We start from the raw sequence: 22,074 nt of genomic DNA, 5'->3' as shown, positions 1-22,074 counted from the left end.
AACATACATTGGTGTTTTGTGCGATAAGTAGCTTATGCTTTCAGAGGAAAACAATTCTACTTTATTAGAATTAAGCTTTAAGGCCTGAATTCACTATACATTATTCACACTGTTACATTTGATATTGGCAGAGAGGTAATCAATCAGCTCATTAGCTCCAAAATGTATTTAACAGTACATTATGTAAAGTTCTCATATTAAGAAAACCACAGAAAAACTTGGAGCTGTTAACATCTTTTTACCATTGGTTAAGAACTAACAAGTTAGGGCACTTCAATTGTTGCTTAAAAAAAAAAAATAAGTGAAAACAAATCCCACCTTCCAGCTTTGCCACCTTGGACTATTCTCTTGCTATTGATACCCAGTTAATGATTCTCCTTTATTTCAAGTAGTCTGTTGAGATCTCTCTGAAATCACTTCCAGCTACAACAAAGCTTCCTTTTTGTGGGTAGCAGCCCATGTCAGCTTTGCACAGCTTTTCTTTTTCTCAACTGTAAGATGCTTCCCTGTGCTGATACAGGCAGCTATCAAAACCACACTGTGGCTGGATCTAAGGAGCAGATTCCATAGCACTGGTCATCATTAGCATTTCTAGCCAGCAACATTATGCTGATCTGAAAATTAATCTTTTGTGACTAAGTTTTTAAAAATACAGTTCATATGCTCACCATGACAGAACAACTTCTGTATTTAAGATACATGGTCTGTATCTCTCCCATGGCCTGCGGGATGAGGTGGCAGCACGCTGATTTTATTGCTGGTGAACTCGAACAAGAAACTCCTCTTTGTGAGACACAATGCAAGCAGAGGCAAATATGATGGCTGCATCCATTCAGTTGTGGGTTTTTTTTTTTTTTTTTTTTAATGCATAAAATGAGTACACAAATTTAAGTGACATTCATACTCCTGGCAAGTTGCCAACTCATCCCAGTGGTAACACAACTGTTAGGTATTCCTAAGTTGGTACATCAGGGCAGTGAATCAGGGACTCACCCTGTCTCCTTCAGTGGTAGGGAGATGAATTTTCAGGGGGGCTAAATTTTATGGTCTCTGAGATACTGAACATTGAGCAAGACTGTATATAAGAAAAAGGCAGAACATTAATCCAAGTAACTCTAGCAGCTCTTTTATATGCCATCCCACTTCTGTGGTTTCTTTATTAACTTAATTGTTAGAAGACAAAACAGGTTAAATTGTGTGAGAGCACCTCATGACTTCTATATGTTCTCCCACAAATACAATTAATAATTTATTTTAAATTAATTTTCCTTCAAGTTTCCTTAATAGTTTCATATTTCTTCTATGCTCCATTTGCATCCAGTGTTCTCAGACAACTTACAAAGCCAGGAGTTAAATGATATTTTGAAAATGAAAGGAGAATTATGAGGTTCAATAGACCAGCAGTAAGTAAACACTTGACAAAAATACAAAGACAACTGGACTCTGGAACCAGTCTCTTTTTTAACAACTCTAAAGTTTCTGTCTAATTAGGTTCATTTTGTGACAAATAAAAATGTGACTAGGTCGGCATTACTGTTATTATAGCATAATGATTTTACTTGTCAAGCATTTAATCAATTTTTAGTCCTGTACTGGCCTCTCATTTTCAAAGCTTATGGGAGTCTACACACCTTTCTCATGAGCGTGAATCATGAAGCTCACCCACATCAAGAGTTAACCTGGAGTGAAACTGCCATCTTTATAAATACTTCACACCATTTCATAAATGGCATTCTGTCTGGGAGAGGAAGATCAGAGCCCATCCATTGTCCCTCTTTTTTTCCAGCAGGGAAGAGAACTGGAATTCTGTATTTCAGATAACAAGAGACTTCATTCCTAACAGACTGCAATGCCACATTCCGAAAACACGGTCAGTAAACAACAACTACAAGCCCCGACTTGTTCATGTAACAAGTATTTCACTGAAAAATGGAGCAACATTAAAAAGCTAGAAAACAAATGGTCACTCTCAGCTTTGTCAGTGTTGCAGCTGGTATTCACGCAGGTGTAGTTTTATCCACCAGACACCTCTTCAGAGCTCAGGGTGTCAGTTAAGCAGGAAATCCGGCTCCCGATATCCAAAGAGTTTAAAATCACCTTCGAACCGGGCGTAGAGGCGCCTTATGTCTCTCTTGCTAATTCCCGAAAAATACCTCTCTACTTTTGTCTTGTTGTACACTGTTATGCCAGGCGGAATGGTGGGGTATGACACCAGGTGGTCTATGCCAGCTGCTTTCAGGATATACGGAGCATCATCCTCCAGGGTTTCGTGGTGTCCGATCACGCTGTAGGTGATCTCACAGGGGGCGCAGAGTTCCACGTAGGTTACCCAGTGAATGATGTGGTCCCCGAACTGGAGGTCCAGCCAGCGGTGATTTGGGTCACCCAGGTAGCGCACAAAATCCTCAAACTGCAGCCCTTTGGTCTCCGTGCGGTTCTTTCTGTATTTGCGGATGATGCCGGGAGCAATCTCGTGCCGGTACCAAGGCTCAAACCGAGGGTTGTGCACGAACTTGTCTTTAAACGCAGAAATAAGTCTTTCAAATGGATCTCTAACAATAAAAAACTTGAAGTATAAATTCAGTCTAAACAGGGAAAGGGAAAAAAGGAAAAGAAATTAAATAATTCAAGTCTTCAAGAGGTTTGAAGTGTGCTTAGCAAACTTACAGAATGTACATAAACTGCCCACAGGCACAGTGAGATGACTCTTCCACTGCTTGTACAGTCTATCAATATTATAATAAATAGGACTAGAAATACAACTTCTGTGTTTTTACTAACAATCTTTGTAGACAGTACAAAGTGTAAATAGTTTATTCTAGTTTATTCCCAGCAGGAGAAGGGAAGTGATGGTGCCCCTGTGCTTGGCACTGGTGAGGCCACACCTCAAGTACTGTGTTCAGTTCTGGGCCCCTCACTGCAAGAAGAACATTGAGCTGCTGGAGAGAGTTCAGAAATGGGCAACCAAGCTGGTGAGGGGTCTGGAGAAAAAGTTCTGTGAGAAGAGGCCGAGCAAACCGGGGATATTCAGTTTGGAGAAGAGAAAGCAGAGAGGAAAGGTTATTACTCTCTACAACTACCTGAAAGGAGGCTGTTGGGAGGGGAGGCCTCTTCTCTCAAGTGAACAATAACAGAAATAGAGGTAATGGCCCGAAGTTGCACCAGGGGAGGTTTAGAAAGGATCTAAGGAAGGTCTTAGATGTAAGATCCAGATCTAGATCTTAGACCTAAGAAACAATTTCTTTACAGATTTAGGCATTGGAATGGGCTGCCCAGGGAGGCGGTGGAATCACCATCCTTAGAAGTATTTAAAAACTGTGTAGATGAGGCACTTCAGGACATCCTCTAATGGGTGATACAGATATTGATCCATATATTTTATTTGGGGGGGATGTTGACAGTTGGACACAGTGGTCTTAGAAGTCTTTTCCAACTATGACAATTCTGTGATTCTATGTGATTTGCATCTTACTCAGTTGGAAGAGCTTAGTTTATCTCAATCCACAGCAACAGGAGACAAAAGATGCTGAAAAGATGCTGAAAACTCTGAGTCAAGGATATTTTTAATGCCATGTGTTATTTTTAATGCTATGCTCAGGAAGCAAGATACACAAAGACATGGACAAAACCAGCTAGTGCAGCTAAATGCATAGAGGGCTGCATTTTTTCACTGAGAGTTAGACAAATCACCAGTTAGGTAAAAAAAAATTAAAATCTGGTATTTTATTTGATGTTTTGTGATGCTTTCAATAATGGCCAAGAACATTATTTTTTGTGAGACCACAATTTTCAACAGAACTTTTGTATTTTGTTGTGATACTACTGAGCTGTAACATTCTATATTCAAGAGATTAAGAAACTGAAAACAAAGTTTATTTCAGTAAATAGCTGAGGAAGGACATTTAGAGCCCAGTCCTTAATGAAATAAGTGGATGAACCCCTTCCAGCCTCAACAAGCATTTGGATTAGTCTTCAGGTTCTCCTAGCTGACTGCAAACCCTTCCCACACCCTTGGGAAGCCCCCGCTCACCGTTTTTTAATTTCAGAGTCACTGAAGGAGGACAAGCGTGGAAGGCCATTCTTCTCATGATCATGTACAACATTTTCTGGGATCTCTTCTATGGAGGAAAATGCTCCTAGACAAATCAAAAAGGGAGTGAAACTTTCAAGGGGGAAAAAAAAAAGTGAGCACAAGTTCTCTTTTACTGTATTTTTAGCATTTATGGTTACTATGTTTAAACTCATTAACTGATGAAAGGTTCTGACTGCAAAGCTGAAAACTGTTAAAATTCTTCAGGGTATGTGTATCAAGGTCCAAGACCAAATAGCCTAAATACTCAGAAAAGCACATTATGTGAAATTTCATCAGCAATTATGTCTAAGCCTTTAACTCCCCACCTCAGTATCCCCATTCTCTTTCTCTCTGCCCACACATACAAATGGCGGAAGACTTTGAGGATTAACTCCAAAGAAGGAATCAGCTTTTTGGCTGAGTTTCTACCACCAACAAAAAATAAATGCTGTGGGCTGCTTTTGGAACTGCTTCAACACAAAAGCACTTTGCTGTCAGGATCCGTGAAATTCTTTTAACTATGCTGTGCTGAAACAAAAAATCCAGTCATACAATGCTACACAGATTAAAAAGCACTAAAATTAACAACATAAAGCCTCCAGATATTCATTTCTGCAAGCACATAAGCTGACAAGAAAAATAATGTCACCAAATTCTGATGTGTTTATTTTAAGATCCAGATTCTGGAAATTTTTATGACCTTGAGAAATATCTCTTCTGGGCCCCTTGGGCTTTAGGAGTAAAACCTTTGCACAACAGCATCATTTCACAGTACAACCTGCAACAAGAATGGGGGATACAAAACAAGCTCCTCAGATGAAAGCCTCTGCAGCCTTATGGGTTCAGAACTGCAGTGAATAATCCACACCACTCAGCTTTTGAGTTGTTTTTTTGTGTGTGGTGGTGTATTTTTATTCATTTCAGTTTTCTAATTATATATTTTGGTATTCTGTGTGAACTGCATATGGACAACAGATGTCAGATTAGACAGCCGCAGAAACTGAAATCTTGCATTCATCCAGAGCAGGGATTCTGTACAAGCAGTAGTGGAGTTAGCTCCCCCACACTGCCACAGCTGTGTTTCTCCATCCTGAACCTCTAAATATGGATTAGGTATTTGGACATAAAGTATTCCCCCTCAAATAGCCATCCTGCCTTCTGAAACTATCCAAACAGGAGACAGTCAGGTTGACTGCAGACATTAGTCCACTGGTAGCTAAAGGCAGAAGACCAGTAGCTTATATGGAAACAATTTTCTAACATTATCCAACATGCCAGAACTTGGAAGCTCAAGGTGAAAGGCTTCCTGCTAGTAAGATATATTGTCCCCTCAAAATGCAGCCAATATAGCCCTGCTTGTCCTGAGCTATTCTTTGCATGTCAGCTCTGCTGAATTCTGTAAGAGCAGGTACTTCCAATGTGCTCATATAACTTCATACTTAGTGCTGTCTTGGGAGTGTAGCCTTCACAGGTATTTAAGACACATGCTCATACCTATGTGCATGGGTATCTTTGCTGGACTTTCAGCTTCCATCCATATATCAAAGATGAAATTAATATTTTTTAATTGTTTTTAAAGTTTTTTTAAGACACTCTCTTGTTACAAACATTTTGCTGAGGGACTGTTCCTTTGCCAATTTGTGACTGCTTCATTCTAGGTGTGCAAACTAGATCACACAAGGTACAGAAAACCTAAAAACACCAGTGTAGAGCTGGCTGTTCTCAGGCTGCTTGTAACAAGAAAGCTGGGTTTGCAACGTTCAGGTTTCACCCACATCTTGGTGAGCTATGCTACCTGCAAAACCACAGAAGGGCCTCAACTGACCTGACTCTGGTGCAGACAGGCAAGAGGGTCTCATGTCAAACAAGGGTGTGTTTTAATACAATTAAGTTAAGTTTATGTGTGCAGGTAGTGGTACAGTAGAAAAACCTAAGTAATTTAGTTATTTTTGTTGTCATACCAGGCTACTCTAAGAGGATGGTGGGCTGCATACAGACAGGCCTGGTAGAGCATTACTCAGACACTAGTCCCTTCACTCCCTCTTACAGCCCTTTGTAACATACTTTTGTTGATGAAACTTATCACCTTAAACATCTCAGAATCTTCCCAACTCTTGTGATGGCTCACTGATAGCACATAGACAAGATGTCAGCAGTACAGACCAACAGCAGCTGCCAAGTTTTAACTAGCTTTCTTCATGGATCCAAAACCTTTGTCAAAAGTCAGTGGCTTCAAGTCAGAAATTTTATCTTTTTGTTTCTTAGGGAACTGTGATACCTTGTAATTTTCCTCTTTGAAAGTCTATAAATCGGTGCCACCCCTTCAAAGAGGACTACCTACCACATGCATATGGGTACTCTTTCATGACTCAAGTTTAAGTTTTGAGCCAAGCAATAAAAATACTTATTTTCACAGAAAGAACGGGTTTATTTTCTTTAAAAGAGAGAGCTGTTTTGAAAGGACTAGAAGCAACTGTGAAGAATAAAAGGCTGAAATTAAGTATCACTGTACAGAAAAGCAGAAAGAATCCATTTTTGTACTGTCCCAGTTCTGCTCTTCCCTCCTCCTCCTCCTCCTCAAAGAAACCCACACACCCATAGCAGAGTAGATACCATTTAAAACGATCAAGACTTTTTTCCACTGAGTGTTGCCCACTTTTGGTGTCTGACAAAACAGGATCTTGTGCTTGTCACACACAAATATTCGGTCCAAGACGAATTTGGAAACTGCTGTGTGAGAGAGATTTCTCAATGCAGTGTCTCTGCAGACATTCCTGAGAAGCTCAAGTCTTTCCATATGAACGAGGGGCTGGCGGATCAGATTTCCAGAAAAAGCTTTTCCAGTTGGCTTTATGAAATGGAGAGGGGGGGAAAAAAAACAACAAACAAGAGTGCAAGAATTTAGTTTTCAGACCAAATTCTAAAGCATTAACCCCCCCAAACTGTGCATCCTAATGATTCCCAGATTCACAATTAAAACATTGCTATGTACTAACTAAAGGAGTAGCACACAGTTTACTTCCTGGAAAGTAAGAAAGCTTCTAAGGGGTTAGGACAGGAATTTCAACAGAAATTAATCTCTGAGAAGATGGGACTCAAGGATGCTGATCCATCTGGCTTGGAAAGAATTTAGGATAAAAGCTTGTGTTGTTTTTTAGCATCTGTAGGCATTCGTTGTTTCCATTTATCCAAGATGCAACAAAATTAGTTGGACTAAAATTCACACAATGAGCATCAGCACTTAACTCTGGTAAATGAGAGAAGAAGACAGGACTACTCCCTCCAAAAATGGATGAACTCTTTGATAGGTCTCACTTGTCTGATACTAAGACAGGAACTACAACTACCTCTGCCTCACAGTTAATGGGGAGAGAGGAAAAAGCATTTTGTGTAAATAACAGGTGGTGGGAAATTTTAAATTCCTACTGGTAAACCTTCCCCCTTCCACCGATTTATTTACACAGCTGGCAATCCACAATATCAATATAGACTAGGGGACATACTGATTGAGAGCATTCCTGCAGAAAAGGACTTTGGGATACTGATGAATGAAAAATTGGCTATGTGCCAGCAATGTTTCCTCACAGGCCAGAAAACCAATTGTATCTGGGGTTGTATGAAAAAAAAAAAAAAAAGCAAGCATTGCCAGCAGGTCAAGGAAGGTCATTCTAACCCTCTGATCTGGTGAGACCCCATCTGGTGAGACCCTGGAGTTCTGCATCCAGCTCTGGGGTCCCCAGTACAAGAAAGACATGGAGCCATTGGAGTGAGACCAGAGGTGGGCCAAGAAAATGGTCAGAGGGCTGGAACACCTCTTCTATAAAGAAAGACTGAGAGAACTGGGGTTCCTCAGCCTGGAGAAGAGAAAGTTCCAGCAAGACCTTACTGTAGCCTTTGAATGCATACAGGGAGTTTAGAAAACAGACTTTTTAAGAGGGTCTGCAGTGACAGGACAAGGCATAAGTTTCAAATTAAAAGAGAGGACATTTAGATTAGATATTAGGAAAAAATTCTTTACTGTGAGGGTAGTGAGTCACTGGAAGAGGTTGCCCAGGCAGGCTGTGGCTGCCCCCTGCCTGTAAGTGTTGAAGATCAGGCTGGATGGGGCTTTAACAAACCTGGTCTTGTGGGAGGTGTCCCTGCCCATGGCAGAGGGGCTGGAACTCCATGATCTTTAAGGTCCCTTTTGACCCAAACCATTCTGTGATTCTATAATTTTAGGTACAGCATCGAACCTAATATGAAAAAGGAATGATTTTACATTCCCTAAGCAAAAAAAAAAAAGGAATCTCCTACTTTTTCTGTTACTTTTCTTCAGCATCTCCTGGTCAGAATGTAATCTGAACAGTATGATAGATTGCTTATCTGCCAAAAAAAAAATTCCTTTTGCATGCAACCCGGATTAATATTATTGTTCTGCATTTCATGATAACAAGAAGTCAAGAGGGAATAGTTTGAGATCCAGAAACCTTATTATCCTCTTCCACAGAAGTAAAGGAAGATATTAAAACTCACTACAGAGATCTGCCAGCCTTCCACTGAACAAAGAGTTTCTCCCAGATATTTGAGAATAATTTAAATTTCAAATTTTTTATGTAAGAAAAAAAAGTGTCATGTTTATACAGAAACCTACCTTCCATGCTGCATCACAAAAATACTTTAAATGTGAGATGACTTTTGTAACCAAGTGGAAAAAAATTTGCCTCAGCCCACTGTGCAACTAGACTCAAATTTACATTAGCATAAAGGATTTCCTGAGCTTCCCTGAAAATTGGAAGTACCACATTTGTTCTACTTTATTGCTGAAAGCAGAGAACTATGCATCTAAAGGATCAACTGGTATTGAATACTATTGTGTTCATGTTCTACTTTGGAAAAAAGCCGACATGTGAAGCACAAAGAGCACAAAACATGAAAAAGAAATGGAGACTGATAAAAAGAATCAGAGAGACTGGACAGAGAACTAAAAGAATACACAAGAGAGGCTTGTCCTCAAGAATCACAAACCTGGTGGCTATGGCAAGACAGACTACAAATAATCCAAAATCAGGCCATTATATTAAAAAAGCTCACAAAAATGACTGTCCTAACTTGATAAAGCAGAGCTGTAATGATTTTCTCCTAGACACTGAAACACATTAAGTTGAACCATTCAGATGAAACAAGACAGCAGGTCACCATAACAAACTAACTTTGTGAAGTTAAAATGAATCCTGTCGGCTCTATCGAATAGAACAGCCTGAAAAAATAATTCCTTTCTAGCAATTCCTTTTAACAACAGGAAGCCCTTCCTTAATCTCTTATTTTCTCCCACTATTTAAGACATGTAACCCTTATCACAACCAGTGTGCACCTGGAATTCTTCAGGCCAATGTTTTTCCTCTGGCACATGTACCTCCTCCACTTTTGTCACAGCTGTTAATGGCTCTTGCTTGGCACCATAGCCTAAAGAAGGAAGAGAGATAAGAGCATTACAGAAGGTGGGGAAGGTTGGGGGAAGGCAACTCTTTCTGCATTAAGTTTACAAAACATTAGGATCTGTTTCCAAATGGGAAGATACTAGACAAGAAACAAGACAAACTAGGAATATGTTAAAGGATGTACTATATGGGAACTTTGGATGCAACTTAAATTTGTTTTTATCAAACAAATGTCCATTATCTTCTATTGTGGTCTTTTACAAACAAACTGTGCAAAAAGACACAGGAATCATAAATGCAAATACCATGATTGGTGGACAGTTGTATATAACTACATGGACTTGACAGTATGACTTTATTTTTTCCCCAATAAACTTCCCAAACCATCTCCTAATAAAAACCTTATTCTACCAGGTTTTTCCCTACCTATTAGTAAGTAGATAGGTTTCTTCTGTCGTAAACTCTCAGACATTCCCAGAAGAAAATCATCATTATGGAAAACCTCTAACCAGCACTAAATATGAAATCCACTCTTCTTTTATTACTGAACTGATGGCCTTTCTTAGAGGACCACAAAGAAAGAAAAAACTCAGCTAATACCTTGTTCTTTTTAAATGATTTTAGGGCAACTAAGGATTTGAAACCAAATCAAAGTATGTATGGGAAGAACCCTTTGCAGCCTTTGCAACTGGGATGTAATGAGAAAACTAAAAAAGAATACAAAGCTGTAGTTTTACTTTACATGGTGCAGAAAGATCAAAAATAATTTGAAGCAGCCTTCCCCAATCACAAAGCAAAAAGAACACAGTATTTCCTTGAGAAATTATTTTTATCCACACTGGACTCCTTTCCCCTTCATACAGTTTCTTCTGTGAATAATCTTTCATCTCCATCCACAATGGCTTACTGGTTTATGGTAGAGAAAATGTGTACTGCCTATGTCCTTCTCTTGGGGGAGTAGACTACTCAGCCTACACTAGATTTCAACAAAGGGTAAGTATGGAAAAGCAAGTTAAAACTGAAACCACTATAAGTGTCCAAGCAATCAGCTACAGTAAATATTGTTGTGCACAGACTTACTTCTCAGGACCTATTTGTAAAATCAAAGTAATCTGACTCAGTGAAAGAGCAGTCAGTATTTTTCATTATCACTGGATGAAATGTATGCCTGCAGAGGCTACAAGAGATGATGGACAGAAACTTGCTTCTTCTCATTAAGAAGTTCCTATTGCTCATGCACCCATCATATGAGTAAAAGGCTTAAACAAAAAAATATTGATTCATTGAGCATCTGCTGAATTTGTTCGAGCTGCTAAGCAGACACATCCAAATAAGGAGAATTTCTGACAGTCATATTTTACTAGTTCTAGAAGGATTCCTTCAGGATTTGCCAGCCTGTTTGGACTTTTTCCAAAATTCTGTTGGTATATACGAATACGAATACCTTCCCTTCATTAATACCAGTACAAACACTGGTATCTCCAGCACATTTATACATTTAACCACAGTCTTGCCTTTGCAGGACTGGAGCTTAAGAAATTATATGACTTTTTGCTCAGAGAACTATTCAAAGGGGAACGATGATTCAGCAAGGCACACACACACACAAAGAGGGACAGAAAAATTGGAAAGCCATTAATAAAAAGCAAGCAAATGCAAAGTGTGTGCTCTAAAATGTATTTTTATTTTTTTAAAAAGTACCAATCCTCCTGACAAATGCTGATGGAAAGAAGCACTCAAAGAATATCTGAGCCAGGAAACTAGAGTTGACAATGGATAAAACACCAGAAGATTTAACTATCTAACATAAGGTCAGCTTATTTGCAGATGGCAAAAATTTTGCAGCTCAAAAACAGATAGGACCAAGTGAAGCCAAGTTAACCTACAGCTGTTGTCATCTGTAACACTGCCACACAGAGGCAGGCTATTTAAAAAGGTACACCTAATATATTTACCCACTATCAAGTCATAGAAAGAAATAGCACTCCTGGTGTCAGCACTTCAGAAGTTACACAATTTTTTTTTTATATCTTGGGAAGATGCAGAAATACAGATCTCTTAAGACTGTACATCATGTCATCACCTTCGCCCTAAACACTCTGTAGGATGGCTTTCTAATAGTAGCTCCTCAGCAGACAGAAAACTGTAACATGTTGTGTGGTGTCATCAAATGGCTTAAAATCCTCATAGGCTTAATACCATCTGGGCTACTTAAGCTAAGCAAAAGCCTATAAGCTGTTTGTCAGTCAAACAGCAAAGGATAAAACTGGATGCAGGAAGCAGGGCAGAGGTGGCTAGGCTAAGTACATTGCAAATGAAATGACATTTTACACAACTTTTACATAATATTACAGCCATGGAACAAGCAGTCCTAACAGGACTATTATCATGTGAAATTAACTCCTTAATTTCTTGCGAATCTCCCTTGTCTTTCAACAGGTAATTGTGCTCCACTGTTTTTGACTTCTACTCCCAATATATCAAAATACTGAAATGGAATCAATTTGAAAAAGCAGACCTCACAAGAAGGTACTGCCAAACATTATGCCCTCTGTTCTTAACCGCAAAAAAAAAAAAAAAAAGGCATGATATTATTTTTGCAGACTTCTAACAAGAAAAGCAGAAACTGAGTATCAGCATTGTCACTTCTGGAAATCTAGTCATTCTGTTCACAGTCCTACTGAAGAAGTGGTAACATGCCAATAACTACTTTGCACAGAAAAAGTGTTTTCATGAAGCACTATTCAATTCTCTTTTTCACATCGAACATTAAAGTTGAACTTACCATCTGGGTCTTTAAAAGTTAATGTTATAAACTTGCTAGCAACCATGAACATGAATATCACCCAAAAACATGCAGCTAGCAGCAGCCACTGGTGGTGCATGTTGTCAGACATGAGCCATATAAAGTTGTCGCTCCCTGTTTGAAAGAGGAAAGATTGACACGTTAAATATTTTTTGTTACAGTTAAGAGAAATACTTTCCATAAGCAAAATGACAAAACTCTAATTATTAAAGTATATGAATCATAAAACATAGCAGCAGATTTAACATCTTACTTTTTGTCCTTTTGGCTGTTTTTTTAAACAATGATAAGGCTGCAAGCAATGCAACCACCTGCTGCTATCAAAGGGAAACTTTATTCCTTCTTCATCCCCACCTACACATTCCCAGTCCTCCCTCCTTGTAGTGGCAATAGCACTGTCCATCTGACTGCTCAGGGAGACAGAGCAGCAAACACCCACAACCCCCCAACAAAGTTTTAAAAGTTTAGTTTATTTTTCAATTTAACTTTGTGAAATGGATTGCTGTAAGAAAGGGAAAATAAAGAAAACTCCCTTCTCAGGGGTAGCTAGTCAGCAGATTGACCAAACTGTACCATTAACAGCATTATTAGTTATTCCAAGTCAGCTCATGACATGCAACACTGAATCCTGCCCTCTACAGTCTACATGAATTACAGGCTGGAATATACCAAGCCAGACTACTACATGTAACCTGACTAAATATTCAAATATATTAATGTCTCTTTTTATCTTTTCACTTTTTGCCATTTTTATTGCCAGTGAAGTAACAACCATGGGTTCTGTAATATTATTTTTCCCAGGGTTCAGTACTGGGGCCTCTTCTCTTTAATATCTTCATTAATGATTTGGATGAGGGGATTGAGTGTACCCTCAGTAAATCTGCAGATGACACCTAACTAGGTGGCTGTGTTGATCTGCTGGAGGGTAGGGAAGCCTTACAGTGGGACCTGGACAGGTTGGACCAATGGGCCCAGGTTAATTGTATGAGATTTAACAAGGCCAAATGCCAGGTCTTGCACCTGGGTCATAACAACCCCATGGTAAGCTACAGACTTGGGGATGTGTGGTTATAGAGCTGTAAGTTGGAAAGGGACCTGGGGGTATTGGTTGACAGTCGACTTAATATGAGTCAGCAGCGTGTGCAGGTGGCCAAGAAGGCCAATGGCATCCTGGCTTGTGTTAGGAACACTGTGGCCACCAGGAATAGGGAGGTGATCCCGTCCCTCTGTACTCAGCTCTGGTGAGGCTGCATCTTGAGTCCTGTGCTCAGTTCTGGGCACCTCACTACAGGAGGGACACAGAAGTGCTGGAGCGTGTCCAGAGAAGGGCAACAAAGCTCATGAAGGGCCTGGAGCACACACAAGTCCTGTGGGGAGGAGCTGAGGGAGCTGGGGGTGTTGGGTCTGGAGGAGTCTGAGAGGAGACCTCATCAGTCTCTTCAGCCACCTGAAGGGAGGTTGGAGAGAGGAGGGAAACAGCCTCTGCTCCTTAGGGAACTGTGATAGGACAGAGGGAATGGATGGAGGCTACGCCAGGGGAGGTGTAGGCTGGATGTTAGGAAACATTTTTCCACTGAGAGGGTTGTCAGGCATTGGAATGGCCTGACCAGGGCAGTGGTGGAGTCACCACCCCTGGAGGCATTTAAGAGACATTTGGACCTGGTCCTTAAGGACATGGCTTAGTAGTTTGGTTTTGGTGTTGGTCAAAGGTTGGACTGGATGATCTTGGAGGTCTCTTCCAACCTAAACATTGTGATTTTTTTTTTTCATTTCCATCACGCTAAGCACTATCCACATGAATAGTGGAAAAGGTTCCTTACAGAAGTATGTACTGTAGCTGCAACCCTGCAGGTAAGCCTTAAAGATGGGACTTTCCCCGGAGTGCAGAAAGGGTTATCCAAATAACTGAGACCACAAATTTAATGTGGAAAGAAATCACAGGTACTGACTGAATCTCAGCAGGGTGAGGAGGAGGATACAGGGCAATACTACAAACACATGGTGTCTGTCATACCATAAGAGAAAAAAAAAGAGTTTAAGCTACACCTTTCACTGAATTTGTAGCTTCTGATGGGCAATGAACCCAGTGAATCTCCACTTCAAAATTTAAGCCTTTAACCCCAAGAAAAACCTAACAGCAAACATCACTGGCTACATACCAAAGCCTGAAACTCCTCAAGCTCAAAAATAAAGCACCATTGTGGCAGTTGTTGCTGAAGAGATAAAACACCTGAGGGCATGAATTCGGGTGCTGGAAAGTCAAAACCTAATGCTTTCTTTTGAACTTCCTGTTGGTTAGACGTTGCTTCAGAACACTTAACCAAAGAAGATCTAACACAAAATTCTCATACAAAGAGATCCTCTCAACAACCCTGTGAGGTTTGTGCTTGTAGCCTCGGGAAGCAATAGTATCAAACTCAATCCTAAAGTGGCCACAAGCAACTTCAATGACTCACATCTGCACAGTTTGTGATTGTGCTTCCTATGCAGTCCCTTGAGTGAATCGCCAGGGAATAAGAGAAATGCCCTCATTTCCAGCTAAGATGCTAAAAGCATGCTAGTTAATACTTCAAAGCAAACTTTGTATTAAGTTTTTTGGTTATACACCAGTATTCCACCTCTGGTTCTAGCCCCACAACGCTTCAATAATAGAAGTGAGCACAGTTCTGACGTTATTTGAGCATGTCCACCTTGCAACATCAGTACTACTACTACAGTAGTAGCTTTTCCACCTAGCTTTTGCCTTCCAGACATGAAAATGTTTCCAGGAAGGGTTCTCACTCTCACTGACAGAAATGAAACTGACTTCAGGGCATGTCAGAAGCCTGCACAGACAGACAAGTACTTCAAAACAGATCTGGGACCCTAAGGATATATGTGAAATGGTTGAGAGGAGAAAAAGAAAACAGTACCTCCAATCAAAAAAAACCCTACAACATACTATTTATCTAGGATGGCAGTGTTGAGGTCTATTTTTATTTTCTCAGTGCAGTATTTTAGGTCTGTAAGACCTTTTTTTCCTTCTTCCATGATTTCATTTTTAAGTACTTCTCCTAGAAGCACTGCTAAGAAGATACATCAATTGACTTTTGGACAATCACAGGTGCTGTGATATCTATGAAGATAATGTTTGTCATCTCCCATTTTCTGCTGCAATTCACTATCTGCTAATTATGCATGCAGTGTTGAAAACATTTTATTCTTCAACACAGAAAACTGTAGGCCAGGAAGGGCAAATAATGGGGTGTGAATGCTAGAGCACTGACCTCTTTCCAGCTCAGGAGTTTGAAAGTTACTTCCATCCTACCATTGCGCTAGTGCAAAACTCTCCCCAAGATTCATGCTGAAAATCACCAGGTCTCAAAGGTGGTCATGTTTCACCTTGGCACAATGTCCATCATCTCCCATTTAAAGCACTGAAATTTATCATCTGTGCTTTCAGACTCCACAATAATTTGGAAGATTTTTCCAACAGTCACAAATGAAGAAAATGCAAACTAGATGTCAGGACACAAAACACAAACCCAACATTTTTACTTTGGAGTAGCTCTGCTAAAACCATGAAAACCACTCAACATTCAAGCTACAATTGTCTTGGTTTGAGCCAGGACTGAAACAACTTTCTAGTAATTTTACACTTCAGTTAAGTCTCTTACAAGTAGCTGCACTTGCTGAAAATTAACAGTATGTTTTTCAGTCAGTGTCTGCTTCTAGGACTAATAACACTTGATATTTATAGTTAGTGCTGGAGAACAGTATACAAAACCAAAGCCACCACTTGCCTCTGCAAAACATTTTATTCTCCAGAAACAAGAGGGAGGAAAGGGGTGACACCTGCAACCCTCCTATAGGGAGAAGCAGACCAGAGAGGTAACCAAAACTGACAAAGTATTCCATCCCATATATATCATCCTTGGTATAAACTTGAGGGATCATGAAGGTCAAGCTTCTCTTTGTCCATGGGTGGCATCCCAAGAGGATTCCATCTGTTCATCTGCCTTTGATCACGATCCATGCATCCCTGCATCCAGATCCCAATGCTGACTCCAGAAGCTGAGTCCAGGACTTTCAGTGACTGAGCATTATTGGGGGGGAGAGTGATACTGGCTTTACATATATATGTATATATTTCACTATTTGCCTTTTCATCACTACTGTTTCATTAAAGCTGTGTGTTTTAGCTTCCATCCCATAAGTCTATCTCATAGAGATAGATCTATGGGGGTTCATAGAGAGCATCTGTCATTTGTTAAATCGCTGGCCCAGCATTACATGGTGACAAGAATTGAACCTGTTTTAAAGTCAGCAGGCTGTCAGAAGCTTGCAGTGAACATTCTGCAGAAGGAAAACCTCTTTCTAACCACCAGCTGCAAGCTTTTCAGAGACACGACAAACGATCTGGGACAGACCCTTCTATCTAACCCAGTATATTTGTTCTACAATAAAGAATGGTAGAAAGGGCCCCCAACATTCATAGCATCCCTGCTAGTCTGCTCACTTTTATAATGGTGATGGATGCACACCATTCACAGCAAGGGATATTGATCTATATTCCCTTATGTAATTTATGTATTGGATTTCTAAGCAGTTGTGTTAAATGATGTGGGTAAAGCAGTTTCCACCTGCTCTGACCTGAAAAGCAGTTAGTGGACACAAGATCTGTGTCCCTGCTGCCAGATCTGTGCTCTAGGGACAGGAGAACAACATTTCAGCCGAAGACACCTACAAATAGCATTCTATGTACCTCAAGGACTGGACTCTGAAACCAGAAAGGGAACAGAATTGCAGTCACAGCCCTAAAAAATACTTCTATTACCCTTCAGTACATCGAAGCTGAGAGGAAAATATTAAGCAGTTTTGTTTACTCCTTTTTTCATGAGCACAGCAAATCTGCAAACATACTCATCAATGTCAGAGTCATGTCAGTGGATTTATCATAACATAATTGCTGGCAGTGTTATCCACAGCATCCTAAACAAAACTCTGTCTAGATGAGCAGCTCATTACCTATCTCAAGAAGAAAGACTGTTCAAAATTATATATCAGAGTAAACCATTATGATCACTTACATGCAACGACCACCAATGTTTTTTTAATGACATGTTTATGTCATTTCCCTTTCTCTAGATTCTTTAGTATTTTTATTGTTTTCACATAGGGCAATTTCACTTTTTGCTATTTCTCTGATCTAACTGCACTTCTGTTGTCTCTCCTGTTACTTATTTTCCAGTGAGCAATTGTACTGGCTTCTGGTCTTGCTCTTCAATAGTTTCCCTCAGCTTCCAAACATGTCTCTTACTTCTTCTCGCCTAAAACATTTTTTCTTTACAGTCAGAAAAACGAAAAAGCTGTTGGAGGTTTGTCTGTTTTATCACAATGAAATACGCTGAGATTTTTCAGGTTTCTCCTTCTCCCTGTTTTTGCAATTCTACACTTTTTAGGATCACGTGGTCCTCAAGCCCCCTCTCTCTATCCATTCTTCCCTCTTTCCCTCCTGGGGCTACTTACCCCAAAGATAAACAGACACATAACCCTCCAATCATCCAGATACCAGTCTTGCATGAGGCAAAATGGCATCACAAACACAACCCAAAGATCAGCACACAAAGCATGGCAGGCTTGGCCCATGGCCTGCAAGTAACCTGTTACCTGCCAAAACCACTCGTACTTTGCAGGTGACTGCTGTCTTCATCTAAACGACGGGACAAATCGCAGAAGATTTAACCAACATTAAAACTCAGTTTATGGACCCTGTGCTGCAGCTTATGCTGCTTGGATAGAGGCTCCTTGGCAGGACAGTTTCTGCAGACATTGTGAAAGACAGTGGCATGCCAGTGGTCTCAAGCTACCAACTGCTTGCTCATTAGCACATGACTAAAGATGTAATTTCCAATGGAACAGATAACAAAGGCAGAACAACAGCTAGCTGGGAAGCCTAATCCATTTTCATCAAAGCCTCCTTCGTGTTACCTTAAAGTTAAGTGATCTTGACAATCTGCTACACTTTTTATAAAAAATCTGGGCTAAAATCTATCACACGCTCCTTTGGTAAGTTGCGTGGTGCTACTAAATGTTGCAGCATACATTAAAACGGGCATTTCTGAAAGCTGTCTCTTCCCTGAGGCTTTCCTTTCCTCTCCCCGATGGCATGGCCAGGCCTATCGCCTCTTCCATCTGCCGCTGCAGAGCGGAGCCCTCCCTGGGCCAGCACAATTCACCTGTCAGCGGGAAGAAAACCAACTACGGGAGCAGCAGCCTCCGCAGCAGCCGGGTAACACATCTCAGCCCCGGGGCAGGCTCAAAGGGCACCATCTCCACAGCCCCCGGGAAAGGCTGGGAAAGGGCCCTGCCTCTCACACAGCACATCCCTGCCCTGTCCCGCAGTCACCGGGGCCGCATCCACACGGTACCCCTTGCTCTTCATGTCTGGGCACGGCAGCTTTCGCCTCAGCATCGCGGCTTCCCAAAGCGCTGTCTCAAGGGAGGGATAAAAACAGAAGGGTCCCCGCCAGGAAAACGGGACACGGCCCTCGTCTGACCGGCTCAGGAAGAGCCGAGGTAAAGCCCACTCCCAAACCTCAAGCCTGGCTCCGGGCGCACGGTCCTGGGATGCAGAGCCATAAACTTTTCCCGTTCCGGAGAAGGCAGCAGGGCGGCCCCCGCCTGAAGCCCGGCAGGCAGAGAAACAACACACACCCGCGGTGTCTGCCGGCATCCCTGTCCGACCGGCCGGAGGAGCCTCTCCCCGGGACTGCCGGTCGCCAGGCCTCCCCCCGCAGCCCCGGCCCAGCCCCGCCCCGGGATCCCGGGCGTCCCTGGCAGCGTCCCCTCCCCGGCTTACCGGCCTTCCAGCGCCGCTCCCCGCAGCCCCGCTCCCCAGGGCCGGGCGCCGCTCCAGCCGCGGACCCACCTCACTCGGCGGTGCGGCCGGCCGGCTCCGACGGCCCCAGATGATGCTGCATCCCCCCGGCCCGGCTGCGGCCGGCGGCGGCAAAGGCGGCGCCTCCCCGACCCTCCCCGCTCAGCCCCTGCTGCTGCTGCTGCTGCCGCCGCCCGGCCCTGCCGCCGCCGCCTCCTCCATTTCCACCCGGTCAGGCCTCGGCCTCGGCCGGGCCCCCAGCCCCGCCGCCGGGAAGGACAGGAAGGTGAAGGCCGCCGCGGGGTCGGCTCGCTTCGGCTCCGAGAAGACGCAGGGCCGCGCCCGGCCGCCCGGAGGCGGGAGGGAGGGAAGGAGAGTGGGATGGATGGAGGGCGGGCTGTGCTGGCCGCCTCTCCCCGCCTCGCCTCAGCCGGCGGGGCGGGCGCTGCCCCCGGCGGGGCGGATTATGTTGCTTCTGGTCCGCCTCAGCCCCAAGCTTCGTTGCCCGGCTCCGGCCCCCGCCTCCCCGCCGAGACCCTCCGCTTCCCCTGGTGACTTCCAGGAGCCCGGTGCTTCTCGGCGAGGGCCACAGCCAGCGCTCAGCTGGGCTCACCTATTCACACTTGTATACGTGTGTTTCTTTTACTGCTGAAAATATCTTTAGCGGTGCCCTAACGCTCGTGTTTAAAAACAAAGCAAACCAAAGCAAGGCTGAAATGAGACTTTTCTGCACCGGCAGGACTCGCAATCCCCCCACAAATCCCATCAAAACCCAGAGGCTGGTAATAGGTCTGTTTTTAACTGGTACTTAAACAACGCCGTTTGGGGATGCATTGCAAGATGTGGCTTGTAGGGATGTATTACAGCACTGAGGTGGTGTTTCCTAAACTGCGGAAAAAAAAAAAAAAAAAAAGAAAAAAAAAAAAAAAGAAGGAGGGCCCTCTGGACGGTGCCTGGAAGAAGGGGCAACACCAGAGCAAAGCCACGCCACACTGAGGCACTGGGACACTTCTTCCCGTGTGCAATCAGATGATGGAACACAAAGGATGGGCTTTATCACCTGGCTCTGAAAGATGGTCACCAGATTTGATTTTCCCACTGGGAACTGGTAGTTTGAGTGGGAAACACAGGGAAGCCTTGTCTTTCAGGTGAGGAATCAATCAGTGCACAGCATCCTACAGTCAGTCTTGTTAGCCAGCCCAAACTTGTCATACAGGCATGGTTCATCAGAAACCCTTGTGTCAGGCCTTCATCTATTCTTTCAGGTATGAAACATATGTTCTGCCTTGTGAAGACCCTTGTGAACAGGATAATTTTGAGGTCAGTGATCAAAGAGATCAGAGTCCCAAAATACACACAAGGAAAAAACATGACTGAGAAATCTCAGTGGATTTTTAGGCTTTGGGGAATGATCCCTGAATATCAGGTCAGGTGGTCTGATTTTAATGCTACGCAGGGTTGCCTTCCTCTGCAGCAGGCTATTGCAGTTCAAGGTATGCAGCACTTCACCTTGGTTTGCCTGTAAGGTCTTGTGTGGAAAAGAAAAGACAAAATTGCCAATTAATGAGATTGTGTGAATAAAGTAAATACCTATGGAAGGTCCGGTCCCTTGAAGTTGATTTGCGATGGAAAAAAATTGCAACCTCAGATCTTTTGTCTTTGTTCAAGACCTGAACTCTAATGAACTCATGCCCTAAACCCTAATAAAGTCTGTGAGGAACACAGTGAAACTTGCTGCAGGACCAGGGCCAGCAACTCAAGACAGAACAGACTCAGAAGAGACGAGTTATAGTAGAAGTTTCTGTCTGTGTGTCTTGCTACCAGTTAATGAAAATAATCCAATGAAAGTAGAGCTTAAAATGCTTTCACAGCTAAAAATCACATTGTAAATTTATTCAAAACTAAATACTGACACAAGCAAGTTTAAATGAGTGCCTCTTCTAGAACAAGTGAGTAGAAACATAGGTTAGGATGGGCAATCTTAAGTACTCACCTCCCATACTTCCCAACCTCTCATTTTGTAGTCTGCATCACTGTATGGAGATGGATTCCAAGATTCACTGACACACATGCACATGTAACTTGCATCATTTCCAGTCCTAAATTGCAGGCAGTGGCATTCCGCATGCAGCATTAGGTTCCTCACTTAGTGACTAAGTGGCAGCACTCCTCCCTGTAGGAGGAGGATTTTGTCCCTCTGATCCATGCCTTTCCTGACTTGGCTACCATGGTGAGCTATGCTGGAGCCTGAGCAAAGCCCAAGGATGCTGTTATTGGTACAGGCACTGGGGCCAGCCTCTGGAGCAGATGTGAGGGTCCATGTATTAGTTTGGCTCAAACATCACCAGCTTAGGGGACTTTTGGAAAAGGCTGTTTGGAAGGTTATTTACCAGAACACCTGTAACCACAAAGAAACATCAAGACATTCACTCTACTTCGACCCAACCACAAGGTAGAAGCTCCTTTCTTGGAAAGTACTGCTTTCTGCAAAAACACCTCGAAAAGCACCATGATGTCAGGAACCTGGTCTGACTGTGCCCATCTACCCCCATATTCCCCCTCCTTGGGCCCGAGGTCTTTACCACCAGGACCTCTGCAGTGACTGTACTGGGCATGTGCAACACAGGGGGCTGAGGTATGCAGAACAGTTCTGGAAATTAATTGATTATACAGAAGCTTTCCTGGAAGAGAAGAAGACGTGGACTTGAAATGATGGATGTTCCCCACCAGGCTTTGAAGCTTCCTCAGCATGGATCCACCAATGGGACACAGTTGGATCATGTGGGTGGCATGCCATCTATCCCCCTCTTTCTTTCCTACATTGTTTTCCTACTCTCGTCTCTCCTCCCTCCCTGCTAAGGTGCTGGGGCATGAAAAAAGTGCTTTTTTAGATGCCAAGTGACATCTGACCTCATTT

At 42.5% G+C, this 22,074-nt stretch overlaps 1 protein-coding gene across 1 annotated transcript; it reads right to left on the bottom strand.

Moving 5' to 3' along the window:
• Window positions 1-1,125: 1,125 nt before the first annotated feature.
• On the bottom strand, window positions 1,126-19,319 carry CHST10 (carbohydrate sulfotransferase 10). Its single transcript, XM_071745348.1, has 6 exons — window positions 19,209-19,319; window positions 12,278-12,412; window positions 9,426-9,517; window positions 6,686-6,920; window positions 4,031-4,136; window positions 1,126-2,585 (listed from the first exon to the last, which is right to left on the bottom strand). Exons 2-6 carry the CDS (start codon window positions 12,387-12,389, stop codon window positions 2,048-2,050), a joined length of 1,083 nt encoding a protein of 360 aa, XP_071601449.1. The 5' UTR covers window positions 12,390-12,412; window positions 19,209-19,319; the 3' UTR covers window positions 1,126-2,047.
• Window positions 19,320-22,074: the final 2,755 nt, after the last annotated feature.

This window comes from Heliangelus exortis, chromosome 1, assembly GCF_036169615.1.
Source record: "Heliangelus exortis chromosome 1, bHelExo1.hap1, whole genome shotgun sequence".
In the NCBI taxonomy this organism is placed as follows: Eukaryota; Metazoa; Chordata; class Aves; order Apodiformes; family Trochilidae; genus Heliangelus; species Heliangelus exortis.
This window is presented reverse-complemented; position numbering and strand designations above follow the sequence as displayed.